The following is a 25990-nucleotide window of genomic DNA, read 5'->3' as shown; positions in this document are numbered from 1 at the left end:
TAGATTCCCAAGGGAAAATCAGTGTTCATATCAGAAGAAAGAGGAGTGAATGCTGGGCAGGTAAAATCAGTAGTCAACCTTTACAAGGTGAGCAGGAGCCACAGGTAAACGGGTCACATGCATAGTGGTCCATTTGAGTGCCCTTCACCCCTTACCCTGGGTTAATTGAACACCCTCAAATCAATTAAGCAGGATTTCCCTTGTGGCAAAGTAGATAAGAATTCTGCTTCATCCAGGAAGATACCACATGCCACGGAGCAGCTAAGCCTGTGCACCACAACTTCTGAGCCGGTGCTCTAGAGCCCATAAGCCACAACTACTAAGCCTACATGCCCTAGAGCCTGTGCTCTACAACAATGGAAGCCACTTCAATGAGAAGCCCGTGCACCCCAAAGACAAGTAATCCCTGCTCGTGGCAACTAGAGAAAGCCCATGAGCAGCAATGAAGACCCAGTGCAAACAAAACTAAATAAAATTTTTAAATGTTTTAAAAAAATCAATTCAGCAAACATTTCCTGAGTATTTGCCATGTACAAAGTCAAGTACCTTCCACATAGTAGATGCACAGCAAGACATTCCCCTGCCACCAGCCCCAGTAAGGCAATTACCAGACTCAAGCTATTGCTTCCACCCTGAGGACTGTAACAGCCAAACTTCTATTCTCAGAAACCAGCTCTAATGTCATCTCTTATGAAGCCTTCCATTGATTACCTCGCCTGTAAAGATTAGTCATCTTCCATCCACCTCTGAACTTGGTACATACTGCTGTTGTTATCACATTGGGTCATAATTTATTGATTCTCCTCTGCGTCTCTCCCACTAATGAGCAGCACCTCTGTATCCTCTGGCCAACATATAATAGATGCTCAGAAATGTTTATTGACCTGAGTTAAAATGAGTTCCCAGGAATGGCCCAGCTTCAGTCATTGTCTATGGAATATTCCCGAAATCCTTTAGCTTCCCTTACCAACTGGCTTCCTTTCAAGAGTTGGTTTGCCACTATCTAAATTCAACTGAACTGATCCCAAATAAATACCTATCACACACCAGGTGGTTGCCACATGTTGGGGATTCAGTAACTAACAAGATACACTTCAAATTCAGTACTCTAAAGAGGTCAGAACCAGCTCTTCTAACCAGAATTTCTTTGGCTAGAGAAAGAAATTTCAGCCCTGGTTTCTACCCTACTTTGTGACCTGCTTTGTGATGTGGTTGTTCTGCCTTCCTAAGCCTCTTTTTCCCCAGAAAGGAAGGCCTCTTTTTTATTAATATAGCTCTATAATTTAATAGATGTATATATATGAAACTCCATATTTCCATTTGCCTAGGCTAAAAACCATGGGGCAATCATCTTCTCTTTCTTCCATTCGCACACCTATTTGTGTTTCTTTGCACACCTATCCAAATTTGTCAATAAACCCTGTTGACTTTACCTTCAAGTCCAGACTCCAATCATGACTCATTTTACCCAGTCTGGTACAAACCATCAATATCTCTTGCTACGATCACTGCCATAGCATCCTGGTCTCCCTGATTCCACCCCTCTGCCCTATAGTCTATTCTCACAGGACAGCTGGAGTGATTCTTTAAAAAAGGAAGTTCAAGCCCTCCAGTAGCTCCCATCTCATTCAGAGTAAAAGCCACAGGTCCATTCTTTCTCATGTCTGACTCTCATGTCTATTCCATTTCAAGCCACATTGGCCTCCTTGCTGTTTCTTAAACACATCAGGAGTGCTTGGTGCTTGTAACTGAGGGCCCTGCCTGGACTGCCCCCTTCCTCCAGATATCTACATGACTGACTCACTCTTTCCTTCAAGTGTTGGTTCAAAAGTCACCTCTATGAAACCTACTGACTACCTTGTTTAAAATTACAACCTCCCATCCCCCTTTCCTGTTTTCCTCCACTGCAGTCATTCCTTTCTAATGATTTTTACTATAATTTTTACACCGATCTCCTCCCACTTAACTGTAAGCTTTGTGAATTTCTATTAATTAAATACCTAAATCACTTAATTAATTGAATATTGTTGTCTATTATGTGCCAAACACTGTGCTAATTGATGGAGGTACCAGATGATGGAGACAACTTAGAGGTCTTATGAGGGAAGAAATGGTAACAATTACTAGTAACAGCTCATTTATTGAGAGCTCCCTCTGGGTTAAGTGCTTGCCATACATCTTAACAGTAATGACGGCTAACATTTATCAAAACAGACTCTGTTCTCCATGCATTATTCCATTTAATCCTCACCAAGCCCTGTAAGGTGAAAGTTACCAGTAAAGAGCAAGAAACAGGACTCCAAGTCTTGGAACTGGCAGAATCAGGATTTGAACTAATGTAGTGAAAGAAGGATATTCTTCCTCACATATTCTCAGAAGTGAGTAATAATGCTGAAGCTGAAGCTTCAATACTGTGGCCACCTGATGCGAAGGGCTAACTCATTAGAAAAGACCGTGACGCTGGGAAAGACTGAAGGCAGAAGGAGAAGGGGACGACAGAGTATGAGGTGGTTCGACGTCCAAACTCGATGGACATGAGTTTGAGCAAGTTCCGGGAGTTGGTGATGGACAGGGAAGCCTGACAAGCGGCAGTCCACGGGGTCGCAGAGTCAGACACGACTGGGCGACTGAACTGAACTGAGCATCAGGAAGACCAGGTGGAAGACTGGATAGGCGGTAGAAGGAAAAGGGGGAAATGACTCCCAAGTCTTCATTGGGATGGACTAAGAGCAGTAAGGCCAAAGAGAAAGATGAAAGCCCAATTTGGGACGCGATCAGCTTGAAGAGCCAGTGGACCACCCACGGATGCAGGAACCGAGATGAGGTTCTAGCCCCTTCCCTCGGCCCTGAAAAGGCGCTAGGAGAAGGCAGATAAGGGAAGAGATGGAGATAGGTTCTCCTCCCTCTCGGGTTTTCCAGCAGCATTTGCAGGAAGGGCGTGGGAGATCGCGAGACAAAGAGCGCGCGGCACTGCCTTTGTCCAGGACGGCCCCTTTAAGAAGCGCGCTCCCAGCTTCTAGCCCGCCTTGTATGCAAATTTGGCGGCGGGCCGGGAGCGCGCAGCTGATACCCGGGGACTGGGCTGCGGCGGTTAGTCCTCTCCCGGCCGCCGTCGCCTCCGACATATTGCCCGCAGGAGCTGCGGCGGCGAAGCGGAGAGCGCCGGGGGGAGGAGATGGGTGAGCGGCACGGGTCGGGCTTGGCCCGGGAACGGGCGGGCTCCGGGGTCAGGATGGCCAGGCTGCTAATTGCTCCCCCACGCGGACAGGATCCCGGCGAGGGGAGGGGGAGGGGATGTTGGGCCCAGGGAGACCCCGCCCCCTCCTGTCGTTTTGCGGGTGGGGCTTCTGTTGTGGGGGCGGGACATTGGAGGGGTGGGCGGGGCTTCTAAAATGTGGAGGTTCCTGGGGGCTTTGATGAGGACCCACTAGAGTGGGTCCCGAGCTAGAGCGTGGCGGGGCTGCCGGTGGGCGTGGCCTTCGTGCTAAGGGCGGAGCTCCTAACCTGTAGGCTCTGGTGCAGGGGCAGATTTTCTGGGCAGTAGGGGCTTTGTACTGGGGAGGTGGGGCGGAAAGGAGACCTTCCAGATGAGGGGAGCCCCCTCTGGAGCCGGGCTTCTGGGCAGAGAGAGCTTCTATTGGCTAGTGGGCGGGTTTTCTGAGCTGGCAATTGTGTGTAGGCGGGGCTTCTGGGCTGAGAGGCTATATGTGGGTGCAGAGCTTCTAAAGAGAGGAGAGTGGGTGTGGGTAGAGCATTTGGACTGAGGGTGGCCTGTGTGGGGTTTTCTAAGCCAGGTACAGTAGCACATGAACAGAGCTTTGGCGCTGCTGGGGCTTGTTGGGGCAAAGTTCCTGGACAAGAACTTTTTTGGAGACGTTAGGGACAAGCTTCCAGGCAGAAAAGCTAGGGCAAGGGCTGTGTGTGTCTGTGGAGGCTGCTGTGCAGTCATCAAGAGATATGAACAAGGCTTTAACTTTGGGCTTCCCAAGTGGTTCAGCGGTAAAGAATCTGCCTGCCAATGCAGTAGTCACAGGGTTGATCCCTGGGTTGGGAAGATCCCCTGGAAAATGAAATGGCAACCCATTCCAGTAGTCTTGCCTGGGAAATCCTGTGGGCAGATAAGCCTGGCAGGCTACAGTCCATGGGGTCTCACTGAACACACATTAACTTTCGGAAACGACTTAAGTGACTGAGCACACACATAACTTTGGGACTGGGGTGCTGCCTAGGGGCTTTGTGCAGGAGCTTTTTGCAGGACCTGGGAGCTTGGGCTAAATTGCTCAGCCGAGAAAAAGAGGTTGTAGGTCTGTGTGTTAGGTTCACAACCATGCCATTCTGCCTTGACACTTGCTCAGGCCCTGAATCCTGACTGTGAGAGTTCAGGATGCCCATTAAGCCAGATCTCGGGTCCTGGAGGAATCCTAAGCCTACAGGGACTTGTAGTAGTATCCCAAAGGAGCTGCGTATAGCGGCTCAAAGAGCACAGGACCCAGACCCCCATACCACCTGTGACTCCATGTAAACTGAATTTACTAATCTGGGTAATCTACCTTGCTGGATTCTTCCCTCATCAACATGTTGTTATTGAGCACTTACTCTTAGGCTGGGCACTGTGGTAGAGGGAGGGGATACAGCAGTGAAAGAGACAGACCTCACTGACCTTCCATTACTGCCAAGATAGGCAGTAAATATGTTAACAAATGAATAAGATGAAGAATGAACTGTGAAAAGAAAAATGGAAATAAGATAGAGAGTTAAGGGGGCAGATACCTACAGAATGGCAGGAAATGCTGTACTCTAAGCTCAGAAGGTAGCAGTAAGCTTGGTTTGCCCAAGGAGATAAAGACCAGGCTGGCTGAAGCATGGGGTCGAGGCAGAGAATGGCAGGAGATGTGTTTGAAGTGGTAGGCAGGGGAACCGATCATGGGTCTCTGTGATTGAGTGAAGAAATGAGACACCAAGTTGTTATCCTTGATATATGCCTTCTGGCTTGAGGATCTACCTTATGTTGAGCCCCACAGGAGGACGAAGAGGTCCCAACAGGACATCCTACTGTCGAAATCCACTCTGTGAGCCAGGATCCTCTGGGGGCTCGGGTGGGGGCCACACTTCCAGCGCATCGGTCACCAGTGTCCGTTCCCGCACCAGGTAAACTACTTGCTGTCTCTTGCACTTCCCTGTGGGCTCAGAGGAGCAGTTTGGACAGAGCTGTCCTTGACTGAGCCCTAGGATGTGATACCCCAGATGCCAGATGGGGGCTTAAAGGGCAGGGATCAGAAGAAACGTCCCTGGGTGAGGGCAGTCCCTGGGACAGGTAACTTGGGACATAATATAAAAAACCCAAAGGCCTGGATTCCACTCACAGTTCTGCTCCTAATTCACTGGTGGCTTGGACAAGTTGTCTCCCCTCTCTGGGCCCCCTTCTCCTCACCTTTCCTTTCCTTCCTGGGGAATGTTGGAAAGCCTGAATAAGATGAGGGAGGGATAGGGAAAGGCTCTGTCAGCTTCTTTGTCTGAGAGGCAGAAGAAGTAGGAGGACTCCATCCATCCTTGCTGTCAGCTGCTTTTCTGAGCCTGCCCCACAGTCCTGTGCCTCAGAAGCCCCTCTTGGTAGGGTTCTCCGGTCAGCTCCTGATGTTGTACCCTCTCACCCCCAGGAGCAGTTCGGGGACGGGCCTCTCCAGCCCTCCATTGGCCACCCAGACGGTCGTGCCCCTGCAGCACTGCAAGATCCCTGAGCTGCCAGTCCAGGCCAGCATTCTGTTTGAACTGCAGCTCTTCTTCTGCCAGCTCATAGCCCTCTTCGTCCACTACATCAACATCTACAAGACAGTGTGGTGGTATCCGCCCTCCCACCCGCCCTCCCACACCTCCCTGGTAGGTGCCCAGCTAGGCCCCGCTGTGTGTGCGTGTACCTGAGTGAGGGACACGTTTGGTTTCAGTTTAGCTTATCTCGCCCAGCACCCTGTGTGTTTGGCCTCACACTGGGCATGGGAGGTGTAAAAGGAACCGATGACATCTGAACACTCACCCCGATGTGCTCAGCACCACTCTACACACCGTAAGGGCAGCAGAGATGAATCTGACTCAGATTTTGTGTCAAGGAGCACAGAGTCTTAAGTCCTGTGGGGGAGCAGGCATACATGGTTATTTCAAGGAGAGGAATGAGCTCTGTGCCGGAGCGGGGCAGGGGCCGGGTGAGCAGAGCAGGAGGGCTCACACACCACTCTCTTGTCTCCAGGGACTGTCCCACTTCCCTCCTCTGGGTCCTGTTCCACTCCTCTAGGTATTTTCCTGGTCTGACTCAGCTGGAGGCCTGTGAAGGTCAGAGAGTGGGGACAGTCCCAATGGAAAGGACTGGGCAGGGGGAGGTGGGCATGTGAAAAGCCCACATATGGGCAGGGGGCCCACGTGACCCCCAGCCTCTGCCCCCGACAGAATTTCCACCTGATCGACTTCAACTTGCTGATGGTGACCACCATCGTTCTGGGCCGCCGCTTCATTGGGTCCATCGTGAAGGAGGTGATTGGGTCCCAGAGGCTGGCCTGGGGACTTTGGGACTCCCCTTTACTCCCTGGGGGCACCACGGAGGCATACCCAGCCCTTGATCCCTGAGGCCTTTCCTTGGGGGCTCCCTTTGAACTTGGTGAAGAGCGTTCATCCTGTTGGCTCTTGGAGTTTCCTGGGCATCCAGGGAAAGGATTTGCCATGACAGGTTCTGCCCACCCTGCAGCGGGGGGAATCGTGGGCCATGCTGGGTGGGATTTGGGCACAGCCCCCATGACCTCCATCCAAGGCCCCATCCCGTCCTATCTCCCCTGACCCAGGCTTCTCAGAGGGGGAAGGTCACCCTCTTTCGCTCCATCCTGCTGTTCCTCACCCGTTTCACCGTTCTCACGGCAACAGGCTGGAGTCTGTGCCGCTCCCTCATTCACCTCTTCAGGACCTACTCCTTCCTGAACCTCCTGTTCCTCTGCTATCCGTGAGTACCCCTCACTTCACCCCTCACTGCCCAGCACCTGCTCCTGACCTCTGCCCCAAGAGTGGCTGGGCCCCGGGCTCCCCTATGCCCAGCCGACGCACAGGCAGGCAGCAACAGAACCTTCTCACACTGTCCGATAGCACCATCCTGATCTTGGGATGATTACCCTTCTTTTGCAGGAGCAGAAACAGCTGGCAGGCCTAATTTCCCCAAGGTGCCATTGAAGGGGAGGTCAGAAGGGGGCTCAGATCTGGGTGTGTCTCCCACAGCTCCAGAGCAGGGATGCACGGGCTTCATCTTGCTCTCTCTTCCTTTGCTCTCTCTCTGCTTCTTTCTGTTTCTTTGTGCGTCTTGGTGTTTGTGTAACCTCTCGGTGTCTCCCCCAGGTCTGTGTGCATGCACACATCTGTGTGTGTGTGCGTGTTTCTGTGTAGATGTCTGTGAATGAAGTGTGTGTGTGCGTGCATGTGTCTTCACATGCATATCTGTATGTCTGTGTGTCTACTTTGCTCGCCCACTTCCTTCATCTTGCAAGAACCCAGATTGTTGAGGAGGGAAGACGGTGTCTGGGAGAAGCCCAGGCCTGCCCCTTCCTGGCCTGGAACTGGGGAGAGTTTTGGCAAGACCTGCACTCTGGCTGTTCCTGGGGCAGGCTCCTGGCTGCCGGGGCATTCACAGTCATTTCCCAACCCCTGGGCTTTCTGGATCATGAACTTCTTCAGGCCAGTCCATCTCTGTTTCCTGGGAAACTCCTCTCTTTCTCTCCCCTGCATGACCAAAAGGGCACTGTCATGATCGGAGCCCAGTCACACTTGCTTTAGTTATAACTGGGTTTTAATCGTCAGAGATATGTGTGTCATATAACAATATTAAACTTTACAGAGGCTTTTAACATAGAAAATGAAAATCCCACATAATCTCAGTCCTCTAGAAAACTGTACTTTGCAGTGTGTCCTTTCACATTTTTCCTCTGCAAGTACACACACGTACATTTTTTTAAAACAGAAATGGGATTAATCCCTATGCATGATATTGCATAATTTATTACATTTTCACATGGTCATATAAGGTGGATATTTTTCCATGACACTATATATGGGTCTGTCTCATTTTTTTAATGGCCTCATAGTATTCCATAGGACTTCCCTGGTGGCTCAGATGGTAAAGCGTCTGCCTACAATGCAGGAGACCCGGTCTATCCCTGGGTCGGGAAGATCCTCTGGAGAAGGAAATGGCAACCCACTCCAGTACTCTTGCCTGGAAAATCCCATGGATGGAGGAGAGTGGTAGGCTACAGTCCATGGGTCGCAAAGAGTTGGAGACGACTGAGCGACTTCACTTCTTCACTGCACAATATTCCATTGAGTAAATTTTGCACCGTGTGTTTTGTTTTGTATTCTATTGGTGGATTTTTGAGTTGTTTCTAGCTTTTCTCTGTTGAAAACAGTGAGGCAGGGAACATTCTTCTGCACATCTTTGCACATTTATCCAATATTTCTGTATAGCAGATTCCCAGAAGTAGAATTACTGCACCAAAAGGCATATTTTACATTATAGATAGATACTAACAAATGGTCCTCCAGGGTTGTACTGAAAGAAATGTTAAAAATTGCCTTAATTCAACCCTTTCTGGACACTACTCAAATGTTACCCAGTGTTCATGTTTTGTTTTATTTTACATTATTTAACTTTTTGAGTTTTTATTAATATGAGACAAGTATATATAATGTATGATCAAATCCAGTAGTGCTAAAAAGCTGATGATGATGGGAATTCCCTGGTGGTCCAGTGGTTAGGACTGCAATTTCACTGCCAAGGGCACAGGTTCGATCCCTATTTGAGGAACTAAGAGCCTGCAAGCCATGCAGTGCAGCTAAAAACAACTTATGATGGAAAACAGCCTTTAACTCTACCCTCCAGATTTTTAGTCCCACTTCTCATAGGCAACCTCTTTCACTGTTTCTGGTTTTAAGTGTTTTTTGAGTCACCTCTGTAATTCTAATATCCTTGTGCTTTTATTTCTTTAAATATTTATTGATTGATTTTATAGTGGAGTAATAGGTTTGCATCATTAAAATTGCAAAATGTATAAAAGAATGTAGAATGATAAATCCTTCCTTTGACTTCTCTTTCCCAGCTACTACCCAGTTTCCCTTCTGAGGGGTAACCACCAGTGTTTCTGGTTTCTTATATATCCTGGAAATAAGTGTTCTTTATAGACAAGCATACCACGCACACACACACACACACACACACACACCCCCACCCACCCCTACATGCACATGTCCATCAGTTTCCTGCAGTGACAGTGGAAGGTTTAGTTCACTTTCTATCCATGCTGTTCCTAGTATTTGACAATTATTATTATTTTCAGTTTCCTGTTGGTCCTCTTTTTCAATAATACGAGTATGTTAGTATTTTTTATTCCATCAACACTAGTCAGTGTCTTAATCCCTTGAGTCACCCTTGTATTCAGAGCCCTACCCATCATTTCTTTTCCTCCCCTCTTCCTCCTGTCACTTCCTGGCAGCTGTGTCACATTTGACATTCACATTCTCCTACATAGTCATGTTTAAGTCTTCTTTGGGCTAATTCTAAAGATTAAAAACCAATAAGTGGCCTTGATATTTTTATGAGTATGAGGCTGTTATTCACTGCGGGACTGAGTAGTGTACATAGAAAGATACTGCTTCGCTGTAGTTCCTGAATTCTAATCTTGGGCCTCTTAAAAAAGAATGTTCCTAGTGTCAAAGGCAAATGGTTTCTCTTTCCTTACATTCCATCAATTGCTTAAAATCATGCCACATTTTAGTTTGCTTCATATTTAGATTGTAACTTTCTCATATAGCTTTTATTTTTCTTGGAGTTTCTAATTGCCTTTCTTTTTTCTCATTGACAAAAGAATGATGGGCCTTGAACATATCCTCAAGTTTATCCAGCCTGTCAGTCATGCTGCCTGTTGCCTAGAGTCCATATTTCCCCCCAGAGACATCCCTCCTGGAGCCCTCCATCCTCCTGCTCCAGTCTGGAGTGGCTGCTCTTTAGGCCTGCTGTGCAGCTCTCAGCCTGGGACTTTCCTTCGCTGCCCTTCTGGGTTGGATCTACTGTCTCCTGGATCCCATGTCTTCCTCTTTCTTGGTCTTCTCCCTTATTTTGCTGGAGTGCATTATCAGGTAATTTCCTTAACAAGGGTTATGTGGGAGGTATATACATTCTTTTCCTAGCATGTCTAAAAATGTCTTTATTCTGCCCTCATACTTGATTGATGGTTTGGCCTAATATAGATTTTCAAGTTCAAATTCATATTCTCTCAGAGTTTTGAAGATGTTGCTCCATTGTCTCTAGCAGCCAGTGTTTCTGATGAGAAATCTGATGCTAGTTTGATTCCAGTTACTTTGTAGAAGACTTGTTTTTTTCCTTTCTAAAAGCTTTTAAAAATATTCTGTATATCTTTTTATTACTTGAAATTTCACAAGAATGTGTCTGGTGTGGAGCTTTTGTCGTTCCGTCTTATCAGTACTTTAGGACTTTTTTAACCCTGAGGTTTGGGTGTCTCTTCAAGTCAGGGAAATTGTCTTCTACTATCTCCCCTTGCATTTTTTTCTGTTCTAAGACTTCTCTTCGTCGGGTGGTAGACCTCATAGATTGCTTGTCTGTTTCTCTTACATTGTCTGTCATACTTTTCATCTCTCTCCTTTTCTTCCTCTCCTCCCTCCCCTCTTGATTTCTCTCTTTCTCTAGCTGTCTTTCTCTCTCTCTTTTTACTTTCCCTTTAGGGGGATTTTTCTCAACTTTATCTTCCAGCTTTTTTATTGAGGTATTTTTCAGCAATCTTGTTTTTCATCTCTGAGGCCTCTTGTTTTCTGGTTGATCTTTTCTCATAGCATTCTGTTCTTGTTTTTAAAATCTCCTGTGTCCCTTCAGTTTTGTCTCTCCACTGAATCGGTTTTCCTGTTTCTGCTAGTTTGCTAAGCATATTAGTTTCTTTGGTTGTCTGGTTACATTTAAGAGTGGAGGCCGACCTTGCCTTCTGAGATGACCCACACTCTGTCTGTGGAGTGTTTTTCTCTAAATAAATCCACTTCTTACCTGAAAAAAAAAAAGTGGAGGACTGAGTAGCTTGGAATGCATTTTTGTCTCCCTCTGCCATTGTATACCTGAATGGGAGGTTTGACTGGGAGTTCTGAGTATGTGGGCAGGGTTCACTGGCTGGTAGACTTTGCTTTAGTGAGTAAGGTGCCAGTTGTTAGGCTGTGGGCCCCCATAGACGAGAGAGGGGAGAGAGGTATTACTCTGGAATGCCCCCACTGAAAACCTCAATTCCCAGTTTATTCAGTCTCTTTAGGGAAGAATTTTTCAGGACGGGTTGTGTAAGTTGTGTAGGAGAATAAAGGGAATGACTCATGAATACAGATCGTTTTTAATCCAGTTTGTTCAGCCCTGCTTCTTACTTCTACCCTCGATCAAAGGTGCCCACTTCAAGCCAGTCTCTGCTGGGTCACTCTGGACAGATCAGCTCCTGCCCCCAGTGTAGCCCTCTCGTGACCATCTAGCCAGTTTAGTAATTTCTAGCTGCCTATTGTTATTAAACATTTAAAATAGGCTAGTTTTAATTGAAATGTACTATTAGTGTAAAATATACACCAGATTCTGAAGACTTAGCACAAAAAAAAAAAAGGAAGTAAAATATCTCATATATATCACAAATAATTATTTTAGATGTTGAAATGATAATATTTTGTATGTATTAAGTTAAGTAAAATAGAGTATAAAGTTAATTTCTTTTTTTTAATGTGGCTACTAGGAAATGTAAAATTATATATGTGACTCTCATATTTCTGTTGGACAGTGCTGCTGTAGATGATGACTTCCTCATTTGTCAACATGTTTCCATCTGCCATCTAAATTTGTCAGAATCAGTTATGTACTGATAACCCCCACTCCCATTCTTTTTTGCTGATACGGATTTATTTTCTACTTTTCTTTATTTACTTTCTACATGGATACTGTCACATCTTGGATGGAGAGGATGAAAGAGAACGCATGTGAAGATGTTTCTAACTTTTGACCTGTCAGAGCAGCCATTTGCTGTTATCAAATAATGTAACTGTATCTGCACTTCTTAGCGGCAAAGCCAGGACAATTCTTAAGTACTTGTCCTTAAGTTTGAGCCTGAGCCCTTGTGTGTTCGTGCGGGTGCCCACCCCCTCATTCCCACCGAGCATCCTGAGGAGTGTTTTGGGAATCCCATTTCAGTGTTCTTTTCTGTCCCACAGAATCACTGGCCTCTTTCTTTTCTAAACAAAATTGTACTGCTCTTCTACTCTGGGCCAGACACCATGCTGGGCATTGTTACGAAGATTATCAATGAAAGAGTATTTGTGAAAACACTAGCATAATAGAGAATCAATACAAGCTATGTCACTTAAAGCAAGTTAAGGAAACTGAGGCTCATAGAGGTTATATAGTTTGTCCTAAATCACAGCACTAGTAAGTGGCAGAGCTGGGGTTTTAACACTGGCCTGTTTGATCCCAAAGATTATGCTCTTGACCAAAATTCTCTGTTATCTTCTGCTGTGCTGTGCTTAGTCACTCAATCATGTCCGACTGTTTGCGACCCCATGGACTGCAGCCTGCCAGGCTCCTCTGTCCCTGGGGATTCTCCAGGAAAGAATACTGGAGTGGGTTGCCATACCCTCCTCCAGGGGATCTTCCCAACCCAGGGATTGAACCCAGGTCTCTCACATTGCAAGTGGATTCTTTACCATCTGAGCCACCAGGCAAGCCCTATCTGTTATCTTACTTAAATCTTAATGCAGGGAAAGTAGTAGCATTCCCATTAGATAGATCAGAAGCAAAAACCCAAAGAGGCTAATTATATGAGTGCCTAGGAACACTATGTCCCCTCTTGGAAGTTCAGAATAAAGGAAGAGAACATTACTATAGATAAGAAAAAGTAGAATTTTCATTGGCTGTAGCTCCTGGTGGCAGCCCAGGGACCCTTCTGGAGCTATGTCTGAGGACCTGGGAAAATTGAGAGGCTCTTAAGGGCTGTATACTGTCACCCTGCTTATTTAACTTATATGCAGAGTACATCATGAGAAACGCTGGGCTGGAAGAAGCACAAGCTGGAATCAAGATTGCCGGGAGAAATAGCAACAACCTCAGATATGCAGATGACACCACCCTTATGGCAGAAAGTGAAGAGGAACTAAAAAGCCTCTTGATGAAAGTGAAAGAAGAGAGTGAAAAAGTTGGCTTAAAGCTCAACATTCAGAAAACTAAGAAATCATGGCATCTGGTCCCATCAGTTCATGGGAAATAGATGGGGAAACAGTGTCAGACTTTATTTTTTTGGGCTCCAAAATCACTGCAGATGGTGACTGCAGCCATGAAATTAAAAGACGCTTATTCCTTGGAAGGAAAGTTATGACCAACCTAGATAGCATATTGAAAAGCAGAGACATTACTTTGCCAACAAAGGTCCGTCTAGTCAAGGCTATGGTTTTTCCTGTGGTCATGTATGGATGTGAGAGTTGGACTGTGAAGAAAGCTGAGAGCCGAAGAATTGATGCTTTTGAACTGTGGTGTTGGAGAAGACTCTTGAGAGTCCCTTGGACTGCAAGGACATCAGCCTTGGGTGTTCTTTGGAAGGAATGATGCTAAAGCTCAAAACTCCAGTACTTTGGCCACCTCATGCAAAGAGTTGATTCATTGGAAAAGACTCTGATGCAGGGAGGGATTGGGGGCAGGAGGAGAAGGGGACGACAGAGGATGAGATGGCTGGATGGCATCACCAACTCGATGGACGTGAGTTTGAGTAAACTCCGGGAGTTGGTGATGAACAGGGAGGCCTGGCGTGCTGCAATTCATGGGGTCGCAAGGAGTTGGACACGACTGAGCGACTGAACTGAACTGAACTGAAGGGCTTCCCAGGTGGCACTGGTGGTAAAGAGCCTACCTGCCAATACAGGAGACATAATGAGACATGGGTTCTATCCCTGAGTCGGGAAGATCCCCTGGAGGAGGGCATGGCAACCAGCTCCAGTATTCTTGCCTGGAGAGTCCCATCGACAGAGGAGCCTGGTAGCCTATAGTTCATAGGGTTGCAAAGAGTCTAGCATGACTGAAGTGATGTAGCATAGCATAAGCTAAAACAAGGAATGCCTGTAAAAAGAACCTATAAGGACATTCCATGTGCTGTGCTTGGCACTTACCTGGTTTAGTTATCTACTCTTCCTAGCTGTGAGTCTGTCTAATTTTCTCCTTAAATTATATTAGCCACACACTCCATCCCTTAACTTAAGGTTAACTTAAGCCTCAGAGGAAGGGGTTTATACTGTTTAAGGGTCTATTTCAGTGCCTAGTACATAATAGACACACAGCAAATATTGTTCCTGAACTGTCCCTCTCTGTAAACTTAAGAGCTGCCCTTATAGGCACTCTTGGCCACATCTACCTCTCTTTTGTGGAAGCATGTACATTTTTAATTAATGAATTGCTTTTAGTGTTTCTTGAGTGTCTGTCTTGATTTCGGGTACCAGCCAGTTCCGGATTTGAATCCCAGTTCTATAACTTCCTTACTAACTGTGTGACTTTTCCAGAGCCCCTCCTCCACCTCTCTGAACCACAGCTTCCTCTGCTGAAAAGGGCACAAAATAACAGTACCTAACACAGAGTTAGGAGAAACAGAAGAGAGTGCATGTAAAGCACTTAGTGCAGCATCTGGAGCACAGGATGTGCCCAGGGAATGTGTGGTGTTATGACTTCTGCTGCACAGCAGTAGACTCGGAGGGCTGAGACTCGGGTCTTGTCTCCTACCGTATTCCCGCCACTCCATACAGGGCTTGTTCCGTGCGCGGGGCTAACACAGGTGTTGAATGACTGATCACTGGCTGGGAGGCTGGATAGCTTTAAGGACTGGTAGAATCTCCCCTCGGAGCAGCCAGGAGAGCTAAAGCCCAAGGAGGAAAGAAGATTCCCTGGGTGGTTAAGGGTTGGGATCCTGGCCCATGGCCAGGCCTGCCCTGACCACTGTCCTCCCCAGCAGGTTTGGGATGTACATTCCGTTCCTGCAGCTGAACTGCGACCTCCGCAAGACAAACCTCTTCAGCCACGTGGCCTCCATGGGTCCCCGGGAGGCGGTCAGTGGCCTGGCGCGGAGCCGGGACTACCTGCTGACACTGCGGGAGACGTGGAAGCAGCACACCAAGCAGCTGTACGGCCCCGATGCCATGCCCACCCACGCCTGCTGCCTGTCGCCCAGCCTCATCCGCAGTGAGGTGGAGTTCCTCAAGATGGACTTCAACTGGCGCATGAAGGAGGTGCTGGTCAGCGCCATGCTGAGCGCCTATTACGTGGCCTTTGTGCCTGTCTGGTTCGTGAAGGTGCGTAGCTTAGCACAGGGAGAGGAGGGGTCTGTCTGGGACCCCACCTGCTGCCTGTGCTCCAGTAGCCCTCCCGCTTGGAGAAACGAGGCTGCTGCTCTTGATGAGATTCCCATCTGTTCTCTCGAGGGCCAGAGTGACTACTGCCTCCCTTTTTTAAATTTATTTATTTATATATATTTTTTTAACTTTTTCTTTTGTATTAGGGAGAAGGAAATGGCAACCCACTCCAGTATTCTTGCCTAGAGAATCCTGTGGACAGAGGAGCCTGGTGGGCTGCTGTCCATGGGGTCACACAGAGTTGGACATGACTGAAGCGACTTAGCAGTAGCATAGCGGATTAACAATGATGTGGCTGTTTCAGGGGGACAGCAAAGGGACTCAGCCATACATTCACATGTATCCCTTTTCTCCCAAAGTCCCCTCCCGTCCAGGCTGCCAGTTAACATTGAGCAGAGTTCACTGTGCTGCACAGTAGGGCCTTGTGGGTTATCCATTTTAAATATATAGTAGGACATACATGTCAATCCCAAATGCCTCCATTTCAGAGTGGAAAAAAGAAGGCTTGCTGAACGAACATGGCCCACACAAGGTTGCCCAGCCAGTGAGGGGCACACGGCATGGTTCTTGATACTTGAAAACAGAAAGGACTCACTTTGTATTTCGGTGTGGCTGTTTCGGCCCAGGCACGTCACAGCGTCCCACTCTATCATTAAGTCCAAAAGCCAGATTCATCCAGATCTGGGTGACTCCAAAAGCCTATGCTCCACCTCTGGCTTTTGCCGCCTTCTGGGAAGGCACATCCCTAGCCGGCTCGTCACATTTCTCCCAGGATGGGCTGCACTGACGGATTGGGGGTTGAGAAGACTTCACGTCTGTTGGGCAACATGCTAGAGCTTTCTTGAGTAATAGTATCCTCCTCACACCTCTCAGAGGTGGCTACTCTTATCCTCATTTGCCAGATGAGGAAACTAGACTGCAGAGAAGTAAAGTGACTTGCCCAAGGTCACATAGTGACTAAGCAGCGGAGCCAAGATGTGAGCTCATTTCTGTTGAATCCCAGGACCTATTCTCTGGCTCAGAGTGAGAGTAATTTTTCTTTGTAGAAAACTGAGGCCTCTTGCCTTCTAGGTTGGCCCACACTCTGTGAATTGTATTTCTCTCTAAATATATCTATTTCTTACCCCCCCCTAAAAAAAAGAGGAAGCTGAGTAGTGGGCACAAGGTTTAAGCCCATGATTAAGCTGCCTTTGTTAGGTGTTTGATCTTTGGTCTCAGGCCACCCTGAGGTCTGTCTAGGGCTGTCCTGATCTCCGAGGAAAGAGGGAGTCAGGGAAGGGGAGGGCGTGAGGCCGTTACGGGTGTCTGTGGTCTCACTCACCTCCCACTGCCTCCAGAACACACATTACTATGACAAGCGCTGGTCCTGCGAGCTCTTCCTGCTGGTGTCCATCAGCACCTCAGTGATCCTCATGCAGCACCTGCTGCCTGCCAGCTACTGCGACCTGCTGCACAAGGCCGCTGCCCACCTGGGCTGCTGGCAGAAGGTGGACCCGGCGCTGTGCTCCAACGTGCTGCAGCACCCGTGAGTCTGCCCTCTGCCCAACCCCAGCCCCATCCCGCCCCTGCCATCAGCTCATTCAGTCAGTCAGCAAATAGTTAACTGAGCATGTCTTGTATGCTAAGCCTCATAGCCAGAGTAGAATATGGCAGGGCCCAGGAAGGACATGCCCTCTGTCCCTGGGTAACTTGCAGTGTCTTGGAGATAGGAAAGGGGCAGGTAGTAAATTCTTAGACTCATCAACTTTCTCATTCGCTGACTTAAGTACTCACTCCTTGGCTGATATATTCATTCATTCATTCATTCATTCATTCATTCATTACTTCCCTCCTTCCACTCACCTATCATTGACTCAGGTCATTGGCTCGTCTACTGTTTCAGCAAGCATTGCATCTACCTAATCCATCCCAGGCTTGGTGCTGTGTATTGTACATAGGAACTTGGACTTTGACCTCTAGGCAGAGGGGAGCTATGAAGGTTTTTGAACAGTGGAGGGACCCATTCCAAGGTGGGTCTTAAAGAAACCTCAGTTTGATTAATAGGATATGGTGCTGTGTTAGTTGATGTCATAACCTGGCCAGGGAAGTAGAGCCGCAGGAGGAAAGAGCTAAGATCTGACCCCTTGAGGAGTACACAGGCAGGTGTGGGTGATAAGCATGTACACAAAGAGTTAGGTTGAGTGGGGTAAAAGAGGCCCAGCTGCAGGGTGGCATCGCAATCAGAGCGGAGGCCAATGTCACGGTGCTCAGGAGCCCTGAGGGGCTGGGCTGTCCTCCCCTCAGCCTGGCCCCTCCTTCCTGGTGCTTAGCATTTCTACAGCCCTTCTTCATAGTATTTACACCCCACTTATGCTAATTTTTCTGTCTGTATTCCCCCATTAGACTGGAAGGTCCTCAAGACTGGGACCACCCCTGTATCATATCTGAGTCTTGGGCCCAGCACGAGGCCTGGCAGAGAAGAGGCCCTTAGGACAGGTTCGTAGAGGGAGGCCACAGAGGCTGAGCCTCCTGCTGTTGGCCCTCCATGCCAGTCAAGGTCCCTCCTCTATCCAGGTGGTTCAGAAAGCAGATGGGTATTGCCAAATGGGCCGAATTGGGGCTTGGCTTAGCTTAAGGTTCTGAGATGAGGGGAAAAGAGAACGATAGTATATGGCTAAATACAAGGATAAACCTGTCCATGGCTCACCATGATCTGCAGGTAAGATCCAAGCTCCTTCACATGGCATCTCATGATGAACTGGCTCCTGCCAGCCTTTTCTGCCTCATTTCTCCCCCTAACCCGACTTATCTTCTGCTCCAGCCAGACCCAGTCTCTTCAGATCCTCAAATTCTGTCTGTACTTCTGTACCCAGACTTTTGAATTTGATACATGTTTTGCCTCAAATGGCCTTTCCAACTTTCCTTTCCTGCTTAATTCCTATTCATCCTCTAGCACATGGCTTCCTCCAGGAACCCTTTTCCTGACCCCCTCCAGGATAGGTTCAGTGTCCCTGCTCTGCGCTCCCCCACCCCCACAGAACTATGAGCATTGCACCTAACACTTTCTGCTGTGTTTGCTTGGTTACTTGCCCATCATTGCAGGACTAAAGCTCTTGGAGGTCAGGGTCCTTGTCTGTCAAGCACTTGGCCATCTCCTCACTCCTGGCAAAATGCCTGGCTTTTGATAGGTCCACAGCAGATTTTTTGTGTTTTTTGTGTATAGTTGTTTTGTTGGTTTTTTTTTTAAGGTAAAATTTCCATACAATTGAAATGTGTAAGTCTTAAAAAGTGCACAATTCTTTGAGTTTTGATGAAAGGCATACACACCATGTAACCCATCCCCTATCAAGATACAGAACATTTCCAGCCAATAAGAAAATTTCAGCCGATCAGAAAAGAATCAGAAAATTCCTCCTTGCCCTTCCCAAGGACCCCCTCTCTCTGGCAACCATCTTTCATTTCATTTCACCATAGGCTAGTTTTCTCTGGTCTACAACTTCACATAAAGTAAATCAGTAGATGTTCTTGGGCCCAGCTTCTTTCATTCTGCATATTCTCTGTGATTTCATCCGTATTGTTACATATGACATGGAGGGGGTGTGTGTGTGAGTGCGCCCATGCACACTCAATTGTGTCTGACTCTTTTGCGCCCCTTAGACTGTAGCCCTCCAGGCTCCTCTATCCATGGGATTTTCCAGGTTAGAATACCGGAGCTGGTTGCCATTTCCCTCTCCAGGGAATCTTCCCAACCCAGGGATCAAACCTGCGAAATAACATGGTAACTGTATTTTAAATGAAAGAATCAATAGCTCAATGAGATTGAGCTTCTTGGAGACGGTGATTCTCAGTTAACTGGCCCAGGACCCTTTGGAGTTTCTGGGAGATCTCAAAGAACAATGGGAGAAAATTCACTGGTCTCACAGCCTTCTTCACATGCCCTGTGGGGGCCTCTCTGTGCCAGGCCTCTTGTGTGGCATGCTTTGAGAACACGGACATGAACTGGATGCCATCCCTTCCTTTCAGCCCTCCCAGACTAGTGAGGGATACAGGGAAATAAATAGATGAAAACACATTGGGGAAAGTAAACCAATAGCAGTAGCTTCAGGAACCATTTAAAGGATGCTGAACTCTGTGGGGAGTTTGACAAAGACTTTCTGAAGGATATTGGGTTTTGAAAGATGACATAGAGCCTGCCGGAGAAGTCAATGGCACCCCACGCCAGTACTCTTGCCTGGAGAATTCCATGGACGGAGGAGCCTGGTGGGCTGCAGTCCATGGGGTCTCTAAGAGTCGGACAAGACTGAAGCGACTTAGCAGCAGCAGCATAGAGCCTGCCAGAAGGATAAGGTGTCAGGAAGGGCATTGCAGCTAGAGGGAGCACCTTGATGGAGAAACAGGAGCAGTCAGGTATGCTGGAGGAACTAGAGGCAGTTCTGGGTGGCTTGAGCAGGCGCTGTGTGGTGTGGGTCATGGAAGGCCTTACAGGGCCTCGGCGGCCAGAACACATCCTTGGGGCTTGACTCCAAGGGCACTGGGAAGCCTTCAGAGGGTTTTGAGGAGAAACTACTCAGGCTCATCTTGGTATTTTACAAACACCACTTGGGCAGTTGTGCAGTGGAATGCCTGGAGGCTAGAAGTGAGGCTGACGGGAGGCTAGATGAAGAAAATGACCCCAGGGAAGAGGGAAAAGGGTTTTCTTGAAATCTGTCAGAGACATGAGTGTCAGCCCTAGATCTTCTGACTCCAGTGCCGTGAATTTCTCGTGATTCTTAACCCATTTTACAGAAGAGGCAGCTAAGACCCAGAAAAGGAAAGTCATTGTATCTACGTGATAGAAATGAGAGTAGAGCCTGGTGGTTCCCCCATGCCCCGTCTGTCCGCATCTCCTCATGTGGGTGAGCTGGACATAAGGGGCTCTGTTGGACTGTGCCTCCAGGTGGACTGAAGAATGCATGTGGCCACAGGGAGTGCTGGTGAAGCACAGCAAGAACGTCTACAAAGCAGTGGGCCACTACAATGTGGCCATTCCCTCTGACGTCTCCCACTTCCGGTTCCACGTGAGTCTCCTCCGCTGGGAAGGAGGGGTGGTGCCTAATCTAGAGGGCAGGAGGGCCAGCTGGGCAGGAAGGTGATGTCATAGCAAGAGGAGGCTATTTTCCATAGTTCCCAAATCCAAAAGAAGAGAGTGCACCTGTGCAGTGCACAAGGACAGTATACAGATTATCACTTATCACTACAGCGCACTTGGTACCAGATCTTTGAAAACTTTGGATGGAGAAGATAATACAATGAAAGGAGGGGTTCCTGGTGGTGAAAATCCTTACAGCCATCATTCTTACTGTGTGCCAGGCCCTGTGGTCAGCACTTCTCATGTACCCTCCTGTTGAGGCTTCATCAGAAAGAACCCTGTGTAAGAGAAAAGTACCAGGGCTGTCCCAGTTTTCAGGTATTGAAATCGACTCAAAGAGTTTAACTTGTTCCAAGGATGCCTTACTGGGAAACCTGGGAACTAATGGTATTAACTCATAGACTCAGCACAATGGAAAGGGCTGCTCAAAATCATCTAGGCTGGTGAATTTCATTTACTTATTTTACTGTCAGAATCCTTTCTTCCAACGCAGTCAAACTAAAGTTCAGTATATAGGACCTCACAGTGCAGCTCTGCTTGAAAGGGTTGGAACTCCCTTTACGTCCTGCTCAACACTGCAGTAGCTCCTAAAAGACCCCCCTGGAACCTGGAGCTCCAAGGAACACAGTTTGAAAACCACAGATCTGGGCTCATCTCTTTATTTCCCAGTAGAGAAACCTGAGGTCCAGACAGGAAGGGGACCTGCCCAAGGTCCTGCAGCTGTCAGGTGCACAGCTGAGCCCGGCTTGCTGGTCTCTTGGACTCCTGTTTTGCCACTCCTCCTCCCATCCTGTAATTAGTTCTTGAGGTTTTAGGTACCTTGGCCCCTGCAGAATCATGATCCCTGGACGTTGATCATTCTTTCAAATTGATCAGAAAATTTTTCTTAGTCCTATATATTCTACCTTGCCCTGTGGACATCAGGGAAGAGTGATATGTGTCCATGTTCCCTGGAAGCTTCTGGCCTAGCCGAGGAATGCTACGCACACAGTAGTGAAGGACTCAAGCTGTGGAGTCTCTAATAACTTTACATGTCTCTGTCGTAAGATACTACATTGTTCAGGCCTGACAGTACCCAGAAGGTCACATACTGCTTTTCAACCAGGAAAAAGTTTGATAGGACAAACCAGACCTCTCAAGAAAAGCTTCTGGGGAAAGGTAGAAGTTGATCAGGATCTTAAACAACTATGTAGGAGGCAGTAGTCATCTTTTTTTTTTTTTCCTTTGGCTGTACCCACAGAATGTGGGACCTTAGTTCTCTGAGTAGGGATCAAACCCATGCCCCCTGCATTAGAAGGTGGAGTTTTAACCAGTGGACCACCAAGAAGTCCCAGGGAGGCAGCGGCCCACAAATAAAGGCAGAGGTGACAAGGTCCATACCCAACCCCATGAAGTCCAGCTCTCCACCCAAGTCTGCATGGGGCCCCAAGAGCTTGAGCCCTTCATTGGCCACCCAGCACCCCCATCCAAGAGGCAGATTTCTGGAGCCTACTTTCCAGTCCATGCCTACTCTTTTCCTGGGTAGTTCTTTTTCAGCAAACCCCTGCGGATCCTGAACATCCTTTTGCTGCTGGAGGGCGCGGTCATCGTCTACCAGCTGTACTCCTTAATGTCCTCGGACAAGTGGCACCAGACCATCTCACTGGCGCTAATCCTCTTCAGCAACTACTACGCCTTCTTCAAGCTGCTCCGGGACCGCCTGGTGTTGGGCAAGGCCTACTCGTACTCGGCCAACTCCCAGAGGGACCTAGACCACCGGTTCTCCTGAGCCCCAGGGCGACCCAGGGGCTCCCTGGGAAGTAGCTGTATGGGAGGGATGGGTGAGGGGCAAAAAAAGACAAAAACAGACAAAAAAATCCACCAGAGCTTTGTATTTTTGTTACATACTGTTTCTTTGATAATTGATGTGATTATGAGGAAAAAAAGTCCTATTTTTATACTCCCAATAAGCCTGTGTTTTGTATTTCTTTCCCCTCTTGCCTATCAGGCAGCAAGCAGAGGTGTGGGATTCTGGGCCAGGAAGCCCCATGTGTGCAGCCTTCTCCAGTGGAGAAAGGATGAGGAAACACCAGAGATCAAGGTAGCAGTGGTAGCTGCTGTATGCCAGAGGCTGCCCTCCATGTAGTACAGGGCTATCCTTAATCCCATTTTTATGACAACCCTGGGAGGTAGGTGCTGTCACTCCTATAGAAGAAAAACAGAAGCTTAGGGAGCTACAGTGACTTGCCCAAGGTAACACAGCTAGGAAGTAGTAGAGCTGGGCCCCAAAACCCTCTGAAAGATGACACTGCTATCCTGATGCGATGTCCTGATTCTCAGCACGCTGTCTCTGAGACCGTGCTCCGTGCCAGGTACCACGGTAGATGGTGAAGATGCCGAGACATAGAAACAAACATGTCACTACACGCAGGTGATTATAACAGTTACAAGGTACAGAATAGCTCACGGAAGAGAACACTGAATGCTCTCTGGACTTCTTGGAGGAGGGGACAGTCTGAGTTGTATCAGCCACTTCACAGGGGGACAAGAGGAGGAAAAGGTGCTTCAAGCAGAGCAATAGCAAAGAGATTTGGAACATTCGGGTGTAGCCGGGGAGGGTAAGCAGAATGTGGTTCCTAGAACAGGGAAGATAAGGAAAGTAGGGCAGAGGTGGGTTGGAGCTGGAAAGGTCTGCAGGGACTGGATCAGGGAGGCTCAAAGGCTGTAGGCTAGGGAGATCAAGGCAGTCAATCCTAAAGGAAATCAACCTTGAATATTCATTAGGACTGATGCTGAAGCTGAAGCTGCAATACTTTGGCCACTTGATACAGAGCCAACTCATTGGAAAAGACCCTGATTTTGGGAAAGATTGAAGGCAGAAGAAGAAGGATGAGATGGTTAGATGGCATCACTGACTCAATGGACATGAGTCTGAGCAAACTCTGGGAGACAGCGAAGGACAAGGAAACCTGGCGTGCTGCAGTCCACAGGGTCCCAAAGAGTTGGATAAGACTTAGGAACCGAACAACAAGGGAGGGGATGTGAGCAAGGCCAAGGGCAAGAATGGAAATGAAGCCACTTGGAAGCCCTCCTGGGTCCCCGTGGAGCATAGGATGGAGGGCTCAGGGGCTGGCAGGAAAAGAGACACAGTTATAGACACTAATCTAGTCTGAGCATGTCCCCTAAGCCCTTGTTCAGCCACAAGTTATACTGGCACTCCCTTGGTGGTGCATAGAAGACAGACACTGCAGCAAATGTTTTTGGTGCTTTTGTTGAGTCAGGCATTGTGCCAGGCACTGGGACAGAGACAAAGATGAGGAAGATACAGTCTCTTCCATAGACAACCAGGAGAGAGAGACACCTCGTGAACAACTTAGGGTGCCAAGTGCTGAGGAAAATGTGTGTCCAGGGCACTAGGGAGCAGAGAGGACATAGGCTGACCTTGCCTGAAAATGCAGGGACGTGGGCTCGATCCCTGGTCGGGCAAGCTGCCACGTACCTTGGAGCAACTAAGCCCGCTGGTGCTCCACAACAGGAGAAGCCATTGCAATGATAAGCCCACGCACCACAACAAAGAGTAGCCCCTGCTTGCCACAACCAAAGCCGGCACCCAGCAAGGAAGACCCAGCACAGCCAAAAGTAAATAACTAAAACAAAGATACTTTTTAAAAAGCATATGGAAAGGCACAAAAGAAGATAGGAGCATACATGGGGAAATGTGGTTTCCCAAATACGGATGGAGCCTGGATTGCCTGGTGGGGAGTTGCCCAAGAAGCCAGTAAGGACCAGCCTAACATGATAAGGTGTCTGCTTTTAAAGAGATTGGGGTGGTAGGGGTGGGGAGAATTCCCTGGTGGTCCAGTAGCTAAGACTCTGAGCTCCCAATGAAGGGGGCCTGGGTTCAATCCCTGGTCAGGGAACTAGATTCTGCATACCGCAACTAAAGATCCCAAGTGCCACAACTAAGACTCACCATAGCCAAATAGTGGGTGCAAGTGGGAGAACCTGGACACAGGAGACCAGTGTGGAGACAGCTAAAACAGACCAGCAGAGAACAAAGGGGTCTGACCTTGAGCAGCGGCAGTAGGAAGAGAAAGATAAGGCTCCCTTTCCTGACCCCGAATCCTAGAACTAGCTTTTGGAGTTGCTTCTGTCAATAGGCTGGGTACACAACTAGAGATGGCAATTTATTGTGACAGGACCTTGGCTCCCAAAAGATAGTTCCTTCTTGGGATCCATGACTTAAAGACTAGCCTTCCTCTGTGTGTTGAAGTGGGGAACAGGAGGAACGGAATGCGATTATGCAAAAAGGGAGGTCTGATGTGTACCAGCCATAAATTTCATGATTCAAAAGGCACATAAGGAACTTCCCTGGTGGTTCAGTGGTTAAGATTACAGTCTCCCCACTACAGGGGATGAGGGCTCGATCCCTGGTCAGGGAACTAAGATCCCACACGCCACAGGGTGCAGCCAACAACAACAGCAAAAGACACTTGAACCTCAGAGTCTCAATTTCCTCATCTCCAAAAAAGGAGATCATATTCCTTGTTGTAACTCACAGGTCTGTTCATTCATTTGTTTATTCATTTAATAAACATTTATGGAGCACATTAATAAACGTTTATGGGCTTCCCTGGTGGCTCAGAGGTTAAAGCATCTGCCTCTAATGCAGGAGACCTGGGTTCCATCCCTGGGTCAGGAAGATCGCCTGGAGAAGGAAATAGCAACCCACTCCAGTATTCTTGCCTGGAGAATCCCACGGACGGAGAAGCCTGGTGGGCTACAGTCCACGGGGTCACAAAGAGTCGGACACGACTGAGCGACTTAGCTTTTACTTAACTATGGAGCACATACACTGTCCCATATACTGTGCTAGGTGCTGAAGAGCAGTAATAAAGGATACAGAACCGACCTCTGCCCGCAGAGATCTCGCAGTAGGGATAAATGAAGCGCTCTGTCAACTATAAAGCCCGGCACCAGTGTCATTTTTCTACTTACCTCCCAATAGGATTGTAATCAGGTTTACTTTAGATTTCTTCATTTCCTTATCTCTATATCCTTGGGCAAGTCACTTTACCTTGCCGGATAACTCCTTATTCATATCCAGTTCAGGGTCTATGCGTGGTTTTAACTATTAATACAAAAGGAAGGGAAAAAAAAATACAAAAGGAAGGAATGCCTTTTTGGAAGAAAAAGTTTCTAGGGGAGGAGAACTCACTACAAACAGGAAATAGTAGAAGAAGCTGAGAAATCTTAAGCAGCTTAACTTTATTTAGTAGGTGTCCCTCCCAGTTTTCCTCCACCCACTCCTTTCATATCTCATCCCAGTTCGCCGCCTTTAGCAGCTGCGGTCTCTTTAAACGAGCTCGTCTGTGTGAACTAGAGGTTGGGGCCAAAAGCGCGTTTCTTCCCGGGATTGAATGTTAAGTTGTTTGTCCATTCCGGGCTGCCGTCCTGCAGATCCGCCATATTGTC

At 47.9% G+C, this 25990-nt stretch overlaps 1 protein-coding gene across 4 annotated transcripts; it reads left to right on the top strand.

The window, feature by feature from the left end:
* Positions 1-3118: 3118 nt before the first annotated feature.
* Positions 3119-22485, top strand: TMEM39B (transmembrane protein 39B). Of its 4 annotated transcripts, NM_001075658.1 has the most exons (9): positions 3119-3179; positions 5022-5148; positions 5658-5877; positions 6439-6522; positions 6828-6982; positions 15033-15369; positions 16767-16954; positions 20345-20465; positions 22062-22485. In NM_001075658.1, the coding sequence occupies exons 1-9, from the start codon at positions 3176-3178 to the stop codon at positions 22302-22304; spliced, it is 1479 nt and encodes a 492-aa protein (NP_001069126.1). In that variant the 5' UTR covers positions 3119-3175; the 3' UTR covers positions 22305-22485. The 4 variants fall into 4 exon arrangements, with proteins under 4 accessions (NP_001069126.1, XP_059737643.1, XP_059737674.1 ...); XM_059881660.1 differs by lacking the exons at positions 3119-3179; positions 5022-5148 and adding an exon at positions 6242-6324 and having other exon boundaries at positions 5789-5877; XM_024985325.2 differs by lacking the exons at positions 3119-3179; positions 5022-5148; positions 5658-5877 and adding an exon at positions 5895-6324.
* The last annotated feature ends 3505 nt before the right edge of the window (positions 22486-25990 follow it).

Source organism: Bos taurus, chromosome 1, assembly GCF_002263795.3.
Source record: "Bos taurus isolate L1 Dominette 01449 registration number 42190680 breed Hereford chromosome 1, ARS-UCD2.0, whole genome shotgun sequence".
NCBI lineage: Eukaryota > Metazoa > Chordata > Mammalia > Artiodactyla > Bovidae > Bos > Bos taurus.
Note: the sequence above shows the minus strand (reverse complement) of the source record. Positions and strands in the feature narration are given on the sequence as shown.

Bases quoted from the DNA above. Each gene is read 5' to 3' on its own strand.
- TMEM39B (NM_001075658.1), top strand. The intron at 15,370-16,766 runs GTGCGTAGCTTA...CACTGCCTCCAG, and splicing joins TGCCTGTCTGGTTCGTGAAG to AACACACATTACTATGACAA. The intron at 20,466-22,061 runs GTGAGTCTCCTC...TTTCCTGGGTAG, and splicing joins TCTCCCACTTCCGGTTCCAC to TTCTTTTTCAGCAAACCCCT.